The 17,788-nt window shown below is 36.3% G+C and overlaps 1 protein-coding gene across 3 annotated transcripts; it reads right to left on the bottom strand.

Moving 5' to 3' along the window:
* Positions 1-2,508: 2,508 nt before the first annotated feature.
* LOC111477836 (pre-mRNA-processing protein 40A-like) lies at positions 2,509-16,714 on the bottom strand. Of its 3 annotated transcripts, none has more exons than XM_023121768.1 (29): positions 16,445-16,714; positions 14,236-14,306; positions 14,040-14,108; positions 13,613-13,957; positions 13,215-13,373; positions 13,040-13,116; positions 12,667-12,736; positions 9,375-9,427; positions 9,216-9,273; positions 8,788-9,107; positions 8,141-8,213; positions 7,960-8,052; positions 7,807-7,875; positions 7,654-7,731; positions 7,403-7,489; positions 7,287-7,321; positions 7,075-7,180; positions 6,117-6,197; positions 5,915-6,007; positions 5,636-5,689; positions 5,439-5,555; positions 5,226-5,324; positions 4,635-4,682; positions 4,454-4,546; positions 3,829-3,936; positions 3,671-3,735; positions 3,445-3,547; positions 2,943-3,239; positions 2,509-2,828 (listed from the first exon to the last, which is right to left on the bottom strand). In XM_023121768.1, the coding sequence occupies exons 2-29, from the start codon at positions 14,266-14,268 to the stop codon at positions 2,691-2,693; spliced, it is 3,021 nt and encodes a 1,006-aa protein (XP_022977536.1). In that variant the 5' UTR covers positions 14,269-14,306; positions 16,445-16,714; the 3' UTR covers positions 2,509-2,690. The 3 variants fall into 3 exon arrangements, with proteins under 3 accessions (XP_022977536.1, XP_022977551.1, XP_022977544.1); XM_023121783.1 differs by having other exon boundaries at positions 13,613-13,954; XM_023121776.1 differs by having other exon boundaries at positions 14,236-14,298; positions 16,445-16,712.
* Between the last annotated feature and the right edge of the window lie 1,074 nt (positions 16,715-17,788).

Genomic DNA, 17,788 nt, shown 5'->3' with positions numbered 1-17,788 from the left:
AAACTTCACAAAAAAAAAAAAAAAAAAAAAAAAAAAAAAAAAAAAAAAAAAAACTCAAGATTTACTACTTTTAATCAGGCATTATATTAGCTAGAGAAAATTTTGATAAATTCACGTACCCCGTCTTGAGTAGTCCTTGGAGACGTGTTTGTAGAGCCGGGAATGGGCCGAGCGAAAACGGCGGTCGCGGAGGAGAATAAAAAGAAGAAAAGGAAGAGAAACGTGAAGATGGAGGTCAAAAGCTTTGAAGCCATTGAGAGAGATGGAAAGAGGAGGGACTGTGGAGATGAATATAAAGACATTGTGAAGGGCATTTTTGGCACTTCATGGCAAGTGTAGCCATCATGGATTTTAGTAACATAAAATATCAACAATTCTTTTTTTTTTTTTTTTTTTTCTAATTATATGATTCATTATTAACTTTTAAAGAATATTTGTATATTTAATATATCAAAAGTGGAGAAATTAAAATAATATTTTTATATAAAGGTGAATATAAATTTATAGAAGGACAATTTAAAAGTAAATATACGACGCGTTTGTCAACGGCTATTCTCGTGAGAAAAGTGTCGGGCCATACTTGGTTGTACAAGTTCACATGCCACAATCGATGTGTCGTCCCAATCTTGTCTATTCTAAGTTTTTCGTTTTTTCTTTGTTTAAGGGCTGTTTTACATAATTAGGACTATGTCTCTCACCCACCAATTATTATCATTAATATAATTACTTCCATTGGAGAAAACATGGGGTTTTTAAGCATATATTTGATTAATTAAATTTGCTTTGATTTATTAATTTAACATAAATTTGATAAGTGTGTAAAAAAAAATATAGAGATTTTAAATATAGTTGGAGATTTTAATATATGGTTTAGAAAATATTTTATTAATATATTATTCTTATTTTCGGTGGGGAGGGAATATATTATATAACAAGGTACATTTGTGGGAAACAAAACTAAGAAAGCATAATGATAATGATGACAATTAAGCATGCCTCTTGTAGGCATCCAAAAATTGCAAAACATAATGGGAGGCTTCAATGATATGCTTATATGGGTAGGTCCTCAAATATGATTTCGATTTCCCTAATAATACTAAAGGTCAGCTTTGGAGGCCAAGCCTCCCGTCTTTAAAATAAGGTAAACATTGACTTAATTGATTGAACTATGTTTATGTCAAAAGAATTTTATAAACGGTCTAGCCATGCTACTTTATTATCTCTCTATCAGCTGAAATTCGCGGAAGGGGTGCACTTGTGGGCTCATTCTAAATTTTTCAAAACATCTAAAGTAACATTCTAACTACTCAATCAACAGCCAGGTCAAAAAATTTCAAGGATTCATGTTTCTTGATAAATCGTATGAGAGAGAAGGCTATGAAGCAATAGTTCTATTGTTTTTATGACAATATAATGTGGGCAAAGAAGAGAGAAAAAGTAGAAGCAATATGAGACACCAAGGGAGAGATGAAAGGAGAATCATATATGGTCAACTCTATGATATTTGCCTCTTCACCAATGTTTAAAAGTCAGCTGTTCATACTTCATCCATCCTTTTCCCCCCTTGATCTTCACGGGCTTCTCTTCTTTTTCACATAATAGTTGCAACACAAGATTTGGTGGCCAACCGTTCTAAAAGATCGAGAGGTTTAATTCTATTTTTTTAAGTTAGATGTGTGGAGTGAAGGATTCAAACCTCTGACCTCTTCGTTAAATATATATATATATAACCTTCAATTAAGCTATACTCGGGTTTGCTAGAAAAAAAGACCAGAGCATATGGTTCTTTGTAATGCAACCAATGGTGCTGCTAGAATTACTAGGACTCTTTTTGGGTACAGCCACAAATAGTTTTACTCAACTAAGGAGATCTGAAGAGGAAATTCAAGATTGAAAGAATAGGTCAAGTATAATTTCTGTAGACTCTCGAGCAACTATGTTTGTGAGAAAGGGTAGAGCCGAGAAGAAAGGAAGGAAACAAGTCTCTGCAAACACCCGACCAACTATGCTTGTGGTGAGCAAGGGTAGAGCTGAGAAGAAAGGAGCGAAGCAAACCGACCAACTATGTTTGCGGTGAGCATGGGTAGGGCCGAGAAGAAAGGAGGGAAGCAACCTGACAACCTATGTTTGTGGTGAGCAAGGGAAGAACCGAGAAGAAAGGAGGGAAGCAACCTGACAACCTATAGTTTGTGGTGAGCAAGGGTAGAACCAAGAAGAGAGGAGGGAAGCAACCCGACCAACTATGGTTTGTGGTGAGCAAGGGTAGAGCCCAGAAGAAAGGAAGGAAGCAACCCGACCAACTATGTTCGTGGTGAGCAAGGGTAGAGCTGAGAGGAAAGGAGGGAAGCAACTCGACCATGTTTGTCGTGAGCAAGGGTAGAGCTGAGAGGATGTTTGTGGTGAGCAAGGGCAGACAATAAAGGACGGAAGCAATTTTCTTCTTAAGTTCGTCTGAAGTGTACCATCCTGCTCTAGTCCCCAACTTCAAAGTTATAGCTTTCTCTTCAATTCAATACAAAGGGTCTACTATCTTAAAATGAAAATCCAGGCATAAAATACGTTTGTGACCAACAGAGACAGCTTATTGACAATAAATTAGTGTATACACAAAGCCAAAAAAGGATTTAAACATCATCAAATATTTTAGGTTAATAAAAATCCCACTAATAGTTAATATAGGAGTAAAAAAACTACCTACTTGCCCCGTCGTCACCACATTCCCCGTCTTCAAGCTCCTCGTGGTCAAAATTCTTAGACGAACCATTTCGATGTTCTCTCTTGTGCCTTCTATGTCTGCTTTCACCATCCGAGTCATGAGCAGATGCATGCTATAAAATCAAATGCGAGGCCACAACACCACGAATAAGGAGGCATAGAATTAAACGACATTGGTATTAAGAGAGAAACAAGTATACTGTGATGGGAAAGAAAAAGGAACGTACCCGCCTAGATTTCTTCCGGTCTTTATGCGATTGGGATTTCTTCGATCGATCATGACCTGCTTCATCTTCGTCTGAATATTCCTCATCGCTATACCGTCTCTTTCTTTGTTTCTTACTACGTTCTTTCCCCAGTCTCCTGTTCTCTTTCGATTCAAGGGTATCCGAACCATCAGCATTTTCATTGTCTACTCCATCTTTCTTCGAGTTCTCCTCCTTTTCCCTTTCCTTTTCTCTTTCGCTTTTTCTGTGTTTCTCCTTCCTTCTATCTCTTTCCTCCTTGTCTTTTTCCTTTCTTGCCTATCAAATTGGTGAAGAAATTCATAAGATCGACATCATATTAAATGATATCATGCATGTGGGCACGGCGAAAAGTTGAGTGTTGATGGTCAATTTCACACGCCTCAGGATAAAACATAACAAGCATAAACATGAAGTTCTGGGCAAATTATCATATACTTCACTGCTTATATTTTCAATAACTAATAGACAACAAAATTCATACCTTTTCCTCCTTTCGCTTAGTGTCGTTTTCTTTTGCATGTTCTTTCAGTTGTGCAATGTACTCCTCAAATATTTCCTTACAGAAGCTCTCGTCCTCGATCGAACTAAAAAAAATTAAATTCAATCACAAGTCGTCCTCCTTTCGCTTAGTGTTGTTTTTGTTTGAGAGGTCTAAGCTTTAAAACAAACTATATGATATGAAATAACATGTTGACAACAAGGAATACCTGTACTCTTGGCTTCCTTCAAAAAGGAGTTTGCTGTCTTCCCAATTTGAATATACAGATATTTCCTACAACAATGCAAAAAAAAAAAAAAAAGACCAACTCATTTACTCGGTTAATCTTATGTAACTAAGGTACAAACTGGCATTGAAGTAACAAACCTTAAACGAACATAAAAGACTAAAAAAATCATCTCCAAGACGTTTACGCTTCTTAGCTTCTTTCTCCTCCTTCTCCCTGGCCCGTTCGAGCAATTCATCAAAAATTAGCTGCAAACCAAGTCATTGCATGATTAAAAGAGGAGCACATGAGAAAGAACATGTGAACGATATAGAAAGTACTTCAAGTCATTAATAAATTTTTATGAGTATAAGATGAGGGTATCTAATACAAAGAATTTATCACGTAAAAGATCAAATACAAGCTTATATAAGCATTGAGGTCTCTTCTAATTATCAGCGAATGCATCTCTAATTCAATACAAGGACAGTCTATACTATAGATACTAGATATCCAACATGTATCACCGTATTATAAACAAACATTCATAGAAAGAGAAGGCTCCTCCAGCCACCTGTATGACATTGAGAACAGATCACCTTACAAGATCAGAATCCCAACCTGAGACACCTAGACCATCACTAAAGGCCAATCACTTATTCAACCAAACAAGCTACGTGAAAAGCACTCAAGACTATCACTCAGACCACATTCATAAAAAGGCTAGATCTTTTGTAGGTTGCTAGACTCCATCAAGAACAAGAAAGAGTAGGCCTGAAAAAGTACCTTTAAGTTGCTGTCTGATATTGGAGGATTGCTGATATCTTTTGAAATGGCAGCTTTAAAGTCGTCAAGTGTCCATGACAATGACATTACAATCTGATGGTCCCAAGAGATTGAGATTAGGTATACAAGCTACCAGTGATGGACAAGGAAAAAAAAAAAAGCTTATGCAGACCGATAATACCTTTCTCAGCTTCAAAGCATCTTTTATTCTCGTTTTATCATCACGATACTGCAAAAATACCGGCCCCAAAAAAAAAATATCAAATCAGCCTCAATAGAACAGCATTTCATCAATGCGGAAGTGGAGGCAGGAAAGTTATATCACGAGTACAGTGACCCGGAAAGACTTGCAATAACCACAAAAGTAAAATCATCAGAAAAGTATAGAGATGTATTTAGGCATGGGGTCGCAGATAATACAGCTAAAAATAGAAATTAGTACAGGGAGATTTCATGAGGAAAACACCCTACTTTACAAGATCAGTAATGGAACATAGCATTTCAAACATAAGGATAATTGTAATTCTAACTTTCAAACGTCTTAGTCAGGAGCCAAAGAATTGAGATGAAAGATAAGAATGCACAATTAACTCCCTTCAAAGTATTTGGACACACCCCTTGTGAGTGCACTCGAGACTAACTTTCAACAAATTAACTACTCCTATCGCAATCACCTTAACCAAATCAATATAAGCGTCAAGAAATCACAACATTTTTAATGAGAATGTCTGTCAGGTAATCAAGAAGAGATCAAGAGATATAGAGGATTAACTTGTTTTTGGATCTCGTCTGCAACATCTTCAAACAAATTCTTTGGAGTTGAACCAGATGTATTTGCAGCAACTGCCAAATATGCAGGCAACTCTTTAACCTGAGACGAAGAGGGAAGTGGTGAGAGGTGCGTATCTTCAGCAGACAGAATCAAGATATCGTGGGGCAAGGAACTCAATTAAGAAATGGAATAAGGAAAATGTCGACTGCCAACCTTCATGCAGTAGTCACGCCAATGAATTTTAGGTGTAAGAATCCCCGCAGCAATGTGTTCTTCCATCATCTTGCGGAACTCATCACGGTTTTTACGTTCTGCTTTTCTCAGTTCTTCCTGTTGTTCTCAAAATCTCAGAAAAAATACCTTATTTGAAGGAAAAGAAAAATATAAAACAATATAGCAAACAGACGTACCTTCTGTATTTTTCTCTGCTCCTCCTCTTCCTTCTCTAAATCACGTAGGTATTCCTGTAATATACTTCCATAAGAGCTCTGCTCACAATATAAAACAGGAAAAGTACAATATAATGTTTTTGTGTCTTCTCTTAAGGGTGAGGAATCCACTTTCCCAAGGCCATTAGACTGTTCCTCCTTTTCTCATTAAAATAACGAGTTTGTTTCTCATTAAAAAAACAAGAAATAAATAAACAAACAAACAAGCATTAGTACAATTATTAGAATGCGAAAAGTTACCTGAAAAATTTCCAAGCGATCAATTTTTTCAAGGCGTGCACATCTTTCATCAACCACTAAGCGGTCTTGTACTTTACGCCACTGGCTACTAGCCTTAGAGGAATACCATAGCATAACACTTCAATTGAGTTTGTACAACAAAGTAGTACAATAATAAATTATAGATTGTTAGACGGTGCAAAAAAAAAAGCTAAAAGAGTACCTTAATGAAGTCACAAGATTCCAAAAATGTTCTATATTCCAGAATGTTCCGACTACGCTCCTCCTGTGCTTTTGCACGCTCCTATTCAACAACAATCATCATATTAATGAAAATGAAAAATTGTTGATTAAAAAAGAGGGGGAGAGAGAGGGAGACGTTGTCCACAACACAGCTTTTGTTCATCAACTCAACCGAGAAATTAGGTTTACTAAAAGCATAAAATCAGGTAGAGGAAAGGGAAAGGGAAGAGTGGATAGTCTAGCTATCGGATTTCAGGGCAAGAAAGTGCCTATTTAGCCTACTTACTGCTTGACCTACTTACTTAACACATGCCAACATGCATGTCGACATTGTTTTAGGAGCTAGGTAATAGGTAAAGTGTGAGATTCCATATCGATGGGAGAGGAAAACGAAACATTCGTTATAAATGTATGATACTTCTCCCTAGCAGAAGCGTTTTAAAACCGTGAGGCTGACGGCGATGTGTTATTGGTCAAAGTGGACAATATCTGCTAGCGGTGGGCTTGAGTTGTTACAAATGGAACCAGGGCCGGAACCCTTAGTTGGCACCAAATTATGTTAGGCTTCTAGCTAAGAAGTGGTTAGTGCTAAATACGAGCAGCAACACTGGATGATGTACCAAACATATTTCAAGCCATAGAAAGTTAATCAATCCAATCACCATTTTGGAATGAATTTTACTCAAGATCTTTATACAGCTACATGCACGTGCAAATTGACGTGTTTAATCCATTTCCCTCAACAAGTTTTTTATTGAAAGAAGAAAAGGAGACTTTCATAGAGAAAATTAAAGGATATTCAACGGGCATACAAAAAGCCAGGCCACAACAAATGGGGCTAAAATAAATAGAGGCAAAGCTGACCAATGGACTTATCCATAGAAGGAAAAACGTGGTAGAAAAGGTAGAAAGTGGGAGGCAGGCACACAGATGCATACCTTATTCTTGAGTTCCTCCAAGTAGCCGTCAAAGAGATCACGTCGGTCCCTATCTCTTTCAATTGCTAGGAAGCGTTCATCATTTTCAAATATTGATTCGGCTTTGCTGTTCATTAAAGTTTTCATAACCCAACACAAATCACAAGGAAAACAAACGACCCATGATAACAAAGCTGAAAATAAAAAAGGAACATAAATGGTAGAAGACCAACCTCCATCTCATAGATGAAGTCACCTCAGTTGACTCCTGCATGGAATCATACATAGGTAAGAGATACGAAAATTGTGCATTAATAGGGTCAAACAAGCTTCGAGAGGAGAAACATACTTCCAGCATCTTTCTGAATTCTTCCCGCGCTTTTTTCTGTTTAATTCGTCTTTCCTCTACTTCCTGTTTTTTTCTTTGACCAAGGAACTATGACATACAACAAAGCACAGATTACTTCTTAAACAATCACTACTACCAGCATCATAGGAGAATCTTTCAGAAATTTCACAGCATTACAAGATTGACTGATTAAATAGACAAAACCTAGTTACAAAACGGGACTAGAGCGAAACGGTTGACCCATGCCATACCTCATTGAAAGCGTGCTTCCGTTCTCCAAGTGTTTTCAGAGCACCATATCGTTTGTCATTAATTATAATTCTCATGGCCTGACATATTAAAATAAAAATTATAGATAGGAGCTTAAAAACCAGCAGAAACTAGGACACATTTAGTTCAATTACCCGATCCCACGTCCAGTCAGAGCCAACATTGGCAGACTCCAGGAGAGCTTTAAATGCATTTTTTGCTTCCTACATAAAAGATAAGTAATCAAAAAGACACAGTTAAGCTGAAAGTGGGGAAAAAAGACAATATAGGTTAGGAAGAATCGTTACCTGCTTATTTGGATACGCAGAGGTGTCCTGATCAATAGCCCTCTCTTCCATTGTAAATTCAACTTTCTCCTCCGATATATCTTTCTTCGTTTCCTTGATAATGATAAAGAACAATCAATAATGGGTGGGAAAAAAGAAATAAATCCAATCATAATAAGAACTAAAAAGAATGAAATGCTACCTCAAGATCTTGGGCAGAAACGCCATCTATCAAACTATCAGTATCCTGAGCAGAAGACTGGTTCAAATCATTCCTGCATAATTTATACATTTAATAAATCTTCATTTGCATAGAAAGTAAAAAAATTCAATAGAAAGGTCCAATCAAGCTAATATTGCATAGTTTATTGTTTATGTTCTTTTTTTTTTCATAACAATGTTGATGGTGTTGATGGTATCTTTCAGGTATGCCTAAGTATTTAAAGTTGGATTCTTTCATAATTTTTTATCTTCCAAACAACTAAAAAAAATCAACAATCGTGTAACTCAATTTTACGACACTCATTCATTGTGGCTCACTACCTTGAAGATTTTTATCATGGCCTTTTGTAAGTTTCCCTTCAGCCCTCTAATTCCATGCTTCATTCAATTTTTGTACATCCTACTACTACAAAGAAATACATGCTTCTTACTATTTTCTTTAAAAGCACTTTTCAAAAGCTTCATGGTATATGGTTAGTTAAAAATACTATGAAGTGTTAACAAAAGAAGCACTTTAAGCGTTCATAGGAGAAAATGCTGCAAACAGAGACACTGCCATCAAAAGTCACCTAAACTCACCCTACATACCAACCAAAACAAAGTGCTCAGTTATATAACTGCCAATACCTGGGTTCTACAGTAGTATCCTCCACAGCACCAGCAGCACTGTCATTCTCTGAGATAGCGCAACTAGAAGGAATGATATTGACGGGTGACTGAACTCCATTTGTTTCTACACTTGAAACAGCAGCAGGAGAGGTGTCCTTGTCATTTTGTAAATCGATAGCTGCTACTGACGAAGTGCTAGATGCTAGTCCTTTGGCAGTTGACATTGTATCAGCAGTAGTAGATGGTGCTTCCAGGGAAGAAACAGAAGGGAGTTCGAGAGGAACAGGTTCCTTCTCTGTTCCTAGAGTAGATGCCTTCTCTGCTCTCTCTCGAGCCAACTTCATGTATTCAATGCACCAAAACAAATGGGGAACAATTAATTAAACCGAAAGATTAAAAGTTGAAAAGCTACAAGTATGTTTAGTCAAGAAAGATGTTAAACGAACCTTCAGTTCCTCGGGAATCACCCACTTAGATTCCTTGGTGACCTTGTTATAATAATATCTGTACCACATTCACATATTAAATAAGGTTAATGATTCAAATATTCATTCAAGATGCAAAAGCCTTGCCGTCAACTAGATTTGTTGAATTAGATTGTTTACTTCCTTCCTTCAGGACTTGTGAACTCCTTCCAGTTGGTTGATGCGTCTGCCCTCTGTCACAAAAATGAGAGTGTAGGTCAAGATATTCACCCACAGAATAAAAGTTGAGAAAGGAAGTAATATTTGAAAAAAGCACCGTAAAAACTGAATGGGATTCAGCAAAAGAAAGTCATAAATTAGTAGGGGCCAAAACTACAGTAAGCCCAAACATCATCTAAGTCACTAGATTTATCTTCAAGAAAAAAATAATTAATTAATTAATTTCTAACAACCCAAATCTACCAAAAGTAAATCCTTGACGGTATTTCACCAGAGAACTTTATCTGTTCCCTCAAAACTCTGTAGAATAAAGCTTCCTAGCTGGTATGCACGAAGCAGAAATGCAAATGAAAATCTATCAGCAAGGAAGGAGAGAGAGAGAGAGAGAGAGAGAGAGAAGGTGCTTTTGACCTTTCCATGGAACTCTTACACATAATACACCAACTTGGAAAGCACAAAAATACACCAACTTGGAAAGCACAAAACCATAGGATATATCTATACTCTATCTACGTGAGTAACGGCACCTAAAGCCAAGGACCAAAGAGAAAACATGGGAGTTGTCTGATTCTGAAGACTAAAAATTGAGATAAAATCATTCAAAAAGAAGGAAGAAGCTGAAAGCAGGAAGATAAGGTATTTCCGACTGTAGGAACCTGATTTTTTTTTTTTTTTTTCAATTTTGATATCTTTGGTAGTGGTAAAAGGCATTTCCGATTTAGCTCTTGGTCATAGGTCTCCTCCCTTCCACCTCAAGGTTGTTTCACTCTCTTTTTTCAATATATTTTCCCTCTGTTTCTTATTTAAAAAAACAATAAAAAAAGGTGATATGTGAAACTAAAAGTATGACTTCAATAATCTTTGGCTTTAATAGAAATAATATTTAGGGTTTAGAGAAGGGTACTCTTCAATAATATTTAATGTTTAGGGTTTTGGCTATAGGTTTAACGACTCCCTTAGGGACCCAGTTACTAAGAATTTTTGTGGTTAATTTTATCTCTCATTCTTCGGAACTAGAGTTCTTTTTTCGTAAATGTGTATTTTGCTAGCTTCATCTCTATAGGAAAGTTGGTTTTCTTTCATTTAAAAAAAGAAAATAACTAATATATCTAGAGAGGGGTACGTTCAGAAAAGCAGGCTTATTAAGTGAATGAGAGAGATTCGATAAAAGTTCAAGTCACTCTATCTTTGTTGGACCCGCATATTAACCACATCATGCTTTCCTCGGTTCTACTCTCCAAGTACCAATTTTGCTGATCCTTGTTCTACCAACCAGTCTACATATATACTGAACAAATCAATACCAACAATAAATTTCTGAACTTCAATGCCATGTGAACATGTTAACATGGATTGTAATGAGGTCGTCCAACTTTCATCGCCATTTGAGCAAACTAAAGATGTAGTGACCTTAGTAAAACATCAATTTGCCTGGTCTTTGGGCACCTATGATTGGGGTCCGTGTCCTTTTAGGCTCGAGAACATATGACTTAAACACCGCTCTTTTCAAGGAGTCTATCTCAATGGTGGTCCAAAAATGTGGATGGAAGATGGGATGTTTTAAATTTCATGAGAAAACTAGATTCCCTTAGGTTTGTGTGGAAGCGGTGAAATAAGAATGCAAAGGCTTGAAACTTGTATAATGCACCAACTTTATATCAGGCAGAGTTATAGGTTCTACCTCAGAAGAAGGGTATCTGGAGGCAGATGCTGAAGTGAATGGGTTCAGAAAGGTAATTAGAATTCAATACACTTCCACACGTTTGCAAAACCAGTTCGGGCTAACATATTTAAGGATTTTCGTAATTGTCAGTTAGGTAACATTCTTTTGGATTGGATGCTGTTTCTATAATTTGTTAAGGTCCTGCTGGGATGTTTTTTGGACGCTTGAATACATTTCTTTTCATTTTTCTCAATAAAAGTTCGGTTTCTTGTCATTGATGATTATCGCAGAACATTCTGCAACAAATTCATTAGTCGACAAAGCCTCTACTTAAACCATTCTGGAATGATAAAACGTGGCAGTTCAGGCACCAAATCTATCGTTCAAACCTAATAACCATCCATATCATACTGACAGTTAGACCCATTACAACCAGAATTCTGATAACTACCAACTGTACGGAAAGGATTGTCAAATGCTCCTCTGGAACATAAAAGAAAATTGGAACAAATCAAAAACCATGCAAGGGAAAAATCAACATTTCATGGGATTATATCAAGTGCAAAACAGACCAATTCGTAACAAAAAAGACATTATATTCCTACTTAGACCACTTATATTCCATTTCGCATCAGCTAATCTGATCTGCAAAATAGAACTAGACACCAGTAATAGAGTTTGAAATCTGACAGATAACTCATTGATTTGAAAGGGAAAAAAATGTAAGTCCAACTGAAACAAAGATGGGTTCAGCATCAGCAAATGCCAAAGTCATTTGAATATCCTTGTGGAGTTATAATAATTATATGTATACATATCCTACAAATGTAAACATAATAACCATAACAATGTTGAAGAAACATTCAACAGTATAAATGGACAAGGCTTGTTATACTACAGATCAAAGAAATAACACAAATAACAGAAATTTACTGACATTCAAGAAAGATAGGGAGAGCAAGCAGCAAAGACTGACAGCTTATCCTACCTCTCAACAGAGTAGCACAGCATGTACCTGTAAGCATCTTTAAAGCTACCGAAGTTACACAACTCATTTACAGAAAGCAGCACGGAAAATAAGTAGCAAAGATATTATACTTCAACAAAGAAAGGTTACAACATATGACAGATACCAGTATATCTCAAGACACCACTCTTAGACAACTAATTAACAATCCTATTCAAATTTCTAACAATGAGAAAGAAGACAGGGAATTTCATCGAGATCATTTCTTAATAACAAACTGAATTTCTTAGACGATAGCTTTTATTCTCCTTGCATGCAGAAGAAATTTGGTAAACCCATTTTAACTAGGAATTAAGGAACAAAAAAACAAGATTCTGTCAGTTAATGCAAGGCACGTGCCAATCAAAAATCAAGATAGGAAAGAAAGAAAAAAGGTAAAAGAACACAGGAATAAATTCCAATTAACTAGTACCATCGTTGCAAATGGAATAACATGCCTGGAGTAAGAACATCATGATTTTAGAAGAAATCTTATCGACTGTAAGAAAATGCAAAACCAGATAATTAAAAGCTACAAGCATTGAGGAACTATGAAAGATAGCAAAGTCTGTCGTTTAACTCACCTCTACTGGAGTCATCAATTCAAAAGGCTTTTCCCAACTAGATATTTTGGTCTTCTTGTTGTAATAATATCTAAAAAATGAAAAACAGAAGTTGGCATTATAAAAATGAAAAATGCAACCGGTAAATAGTAAAAAACGATTGTCATCGATCATCTTGTGCGAAAACTTCAAAGTTCGAGCATAATATTAGAAAAATGAGAAGTGACTTCACACCCAGGTTATTTATTACACTGTAAACGCTCGATCCAAAATTCTTGGCAATTGCATGAGGGGTCTTTATAGTGTAATAAATAACCTGGGCGTGAAGTCCAAGAAATATAAGAGTACAAGTAACCAAAATAGAACATAAGGATATGTTTCAACTGGGGAATACCTTCTACCGTCAGCAGATGTATGCTCTCTCCATTCTGATGAGGCTGCACCAGAGGGCATCGTTTGAACATTGGCTGCCTGAAATTAACGAAAAGGCAAATGCAAGGTAAATTTACTGAACCAGTAAAAGACAATAATAGGAGAGTAGATTAAAGAGAATAAAAAATGGTACATACTGAAGCTATAGAGGAGGTAGCATAAGGCTGTTCTCTTGCGCGATTCAGAGGTGTGACTGAAACCGAACTGCCCAGCTGAGCTCCAGAAGATACAATTGGTGCTTGTGAATGGGGTGGAGGATGAATGGTAGGGGTATTGTAATTTTGAGGTGGTCCATACTGCACAGAAAAAAATTCCAAGTGAATTAAAGGATGTAAAAGAAGATATCAATGGATATATTGTTGCAGATTCAAGAAAATTATTGAAAATGACAATGTTCCATAAAGAGTTGGAGAATTTTTTTTGGAATTCAAAACAATTGAATCTTATAGCCAAATATTCATTTTATCGTTAAGCACATCTTCTCCGTGTACTACAAAGAACAAATAAAAGTTCTCCAGTAATTGATGAAACTTACATTGTATGGTGCTGATAAAGATGTTCCAGAGCCACCTGGACCAGGCACGCCAATAGCAGCAGGTTGAGTGAGAGGCTGTGCTTGTTGCAATTCAGGGGTAAAATTCCTATTTGGCTGAGCAATTGGCAGTGGAATTGTTTGTGGTGGTAATGACCCATGAACTGGCTCGCAGGGTCTTGGTGGTAGGTGAGCCACTGGCTGAGAAAATTGGGGTTGTTGGGCTAGAGGAGGAGGGGGCATTCCAACATTCATCATGGGAACACCTTGGCCAAGGGGCTGAAAATGGGAAGAGGGCAAGGGAACAAACTGCTGCGAGTGAGGTGCTGGGACTGCTGGTCGAAACTGCTGAAATAAATAATTGAGTTACATCAATTCCTTGAGATTGACCCAAGATATAAAATCCTCATCAGCCATAAGTGCTTATTACCTGATTAGTCATTTGGGGAACAAAGGCTCTAGCTTGATCCATAGGACCAACAACAGGAGGCCGAAGGGGCTTCAGAAGTATAAAACATGCAATTAGAAAATAGAATTTGAAACAAAATGAAAAATATCCAGTTTCAAAATTGATAGAATAAAAAGAAACTAGATTACAAAGCGAACATAGATTTCGAGGTATTTACCTGTAAACCTGAATATTGAGGATTATTGGCCATTCTCTGACTGAGATGAAAAGTCTAGAATAACTGCAAAACTAAAAATAAGTTTTTTCCATGGATAAGGAATTGTTTTCATTAAGAGGAATAAAGAAGATTACAAAAACAAAAACACGGACCAGGGAGAACAAGGGAGTCTCTAGAATAAATTATGAGAAGCTCCAACTATTACGAATCATAAACAGTCCAATATTGTTAAAAAAAAATTCAGGATGAAAAAACAAGATCAAGGCATAATAAAGTCTATCAGTCTCAAAGATTCTTCTTAATATCCCTCAACCTGAAAACTTCTCCCAAATTCATCTCAAGACAGCCAAAACGCCCTATAACAGGAACATAACCTTTTTAACAAAAGGCACCTTAAAAACCTACGAAAATCTCCACCATGTCTTTACGAAAATATTGTCAAAAAATATGTTTAAGATTCTCGTATCTTTGTTGATTAGTAGAAAGTAGTACTTTACAGCCTAATATCCGAAGTAAATACAAAAAACCAATCAAACGTATTTCCAAAGTAGGCTTAGGAATTCATACCAATTACAATCAATTACAGAGGAATATAGTTTCTAAACTCACTTTATAAAGAGAAACATGGAGGAAAAAAAAATAGATAACTCAAATACTTCCCTCCAACCGTTTGCAAGCCCATTCAATATTTTGCTGTTCCTTCCCCACCAAAAACACCAAAGAATGATTCACGGCACAATTAAGCATTTTTGCTTTCCTCTTGAGCAGGTGAACTCAAATTGTATGAAACACTACACAGTTTCATCCGATGTATATCAAAAGTTGTAGGACATACCAAAGATTTGTAGAAGAGGACGCCATTGCAACTTACTGAAAGATAATGAGAATACAGATTATCCAAACCTTCACCTCCTAAGCAAATTTCCTCAGTAAAATCGGAAGCGAAACATCTTCCAACCAAAGTTTTATGTAAGAACAGGGTATTGACAGTAAAGAAGCCTGAAGGATAAAGAACCCAAGTCCTCTCATCACAGTCTCCCCAAGCTGAATCTTTCCCAGCAGCTTCAAAAGACCAATAAACTCTCAAGGAGAAACACTAACTCATGGCTCGTTTTTTTTTTTTTTTTTTGGTACTATAAACAATTTTTCCTGCACTCTACTCACATTCTTGTTTTATTTTGGTACAAAGTTTCAAATTTCACCAAAATAAATAAAAATGACATTAATTACTTCCTAAGTGTAATGAACTACCTAATCCAAGTATGACAAAAATTTAGTCACGTTAGCTCTTACTCACCTACGCCACTCGTCCTATTCTGTTACCAGAAAACAACAAAAATTCATGTTTCTTTGCAGGTTTTTCTTTTCAATTGCAGTATTGAGAACTTGCTTCTTATGTTATGCTCGTGGCTCACCTGACCAATCTCCAACAAGACTTCGCCAACCCTATAACTCCCGGAAGCTTTGCCAACCCAACTAACTCTCAGAACCTTTGCCCATCTCGAGGCTAGATTTAAGAGAAAAAATGATCTGGCTTGCTTTTTAAGAGAGACGAAGCTTTCACTGATAAAGATGAATGAATGAACGTAAAAGAAAAACAGGCCCAACAAAAGGATTCATCACAAGGCACAAGCTAGCCAATCAAAGAGGGATCTAATCCAAAAGAATAAAACTTCACGGATAATTACACAAAACCTAAGAGACTAAAATCTTTGAGGCATTGGATCTAGCAAAAGACTAACCCTCTTCCAAATACCACTCAACCATACATGACAATGTGGTTTAAGGTTATGAAGTTTCCAGTTAGGGAAGAACCCATGACCCTGGAATGCAACATCCAAGAGGCATACCTAAGTACCTACCATACCAGCACCAAAGCACCCTTGACTATTTCCTTTTAAAATCACGAAACCCACAAATTCCAAGAGAAAAAAAAAAAATCTGGCTCCTATATAAACAGTTACACTACCAATTACACTTGTTTTCCCAACTGCACGCCCAGGGCTGGAAAAAACTAAGAATCACGAAAACAGAAATCAAGTAACCCAGACGAAAAAAAAAAACAAAGTACAAATCATGCCCTAATGTTACTCCTCAATCCATCGAACAGTAATGCAGCCAAACCACGAAGAGACGAGGATGTAAACTCGACCATAGAAGTGAAGAATCAATAGAAGAACAAGGATTTAACAAGCAAAGACAAAATTACCCAGTCGATTGAGAGCAGCAATGAGGAGTGATGTGTCGCGATGAATGAAAATTGAAGAACGCGGGCGAAGTAATGGGAACGGAAAAACTCCGGGCAAGGAATTTGGTGGCACAGGCGGAGCTGAATGAGAGTCGAGTTTCCTGAAATGAAGTGCTCGCGGCAGCTGCCCAGCTGCTGGGCTGCTATGGAAATTGGAAGCTGGAGGCGCCCTGTTGAAAACCTTTATTCTATTTTTAGGAAGGGGGGTTTCCGGTGGGGCTGGGGAATGGAAGCCCGAGAAACCTACGTATATTTCTCTTCATTTTTTCAATATAAAAATACACGTGTCAGTTTTTTTTTCTTTTTTCTTTTTTCGTTTTTTTAAGGTAAAAATAGCATAATTTAGATCAAAATCAAAATATAAAAGGTTGAAATATTTACCAACAAAAAAAAATTATAACGAACAAATATATATATATATATATATATACGTACACTTTGGATTAAGTTTTAATTATACTTAGTATATAACTTAATTTATTGCTTCAAACTTTAATGTTTAAATTATTTAAATTTGTCTTCTTATCATATAAATTTAACATCGTGACGAGCTATACTTTAAAAATGGAATTACGAGAAACAAAATGACATCATTTAAGTGAAATAATATTGCTATATTATGCCCGAATGTTGACATGTTTAAGAGGATTTAATCATTTTGAAAATGGTGGATGATATTGTCTGCGCTCACTGTTAGTAGATATTATTCATTTTAGTTCGTTACATATTGTTGTCAACCTCACCGTTTTTAAAATCATGTCTATTGGGATAGGGTTCCTTTCTCCAACTGGTATGAGATCTTACTTCCAACTTCGTTTGATAGCCAACATTTTGTTGGCACATCGATCGAAACTTGACTTTGATATAATTTGTAACAGTATAGAGTTTGTCGCCAGTAGATATTTTTCACTTTTACCCGTTACATATCGTTGTCAGCCTCACGATTTAAAAAAACGTGCATACTAGAGAGAGGTTTCCACATATTTATTAACAATGTTTCGTTAATCTCTAAAACTAAGGTGGAATCTAACGGTAAGTATTTTTCGACATTTTCAATTAACAAAAAATAGTATTATCAAATAAATCCAAAACAACCAAATCTTCTCGAATTATTCCCTAATCTTCCATAAATATGAGTATGTGGGTCTCGAAGAACAATTTACGGGCAGATCACTCCACTTTATTACTCTCATCATAAAAAGATGAAATTCAATCAATTGCACAATATTTTAGAAATATTTTTTTTTGAATGTGTACTCGTATTGCTTTTATAACATACCGTAGTTGTTAACTCGTACGTTCACA

This window comes from Cucurbita maxima, unplaced genomic scaffold (genome assembly GCF_002738345.1).
Source record: "Cucurbita maxima cultivar Rimu unplaced genomic scaffold, Cmax_1.0 Cma_Scf00001, whole genome shotgun sequence".
Taxonomy (NCBI): domain Eukaryota; kingdom Viridiplantae; phylum Streptophyta; class Magnoliopsida; order Cucurbitales; family Cucurbitaceae; genus Cucurbita; species Cucurbita maxima.
Note: the sequence above shows the minus strand (reverse complement) of the source record. Positions and strands in the feature narration are given on the sequence as shown.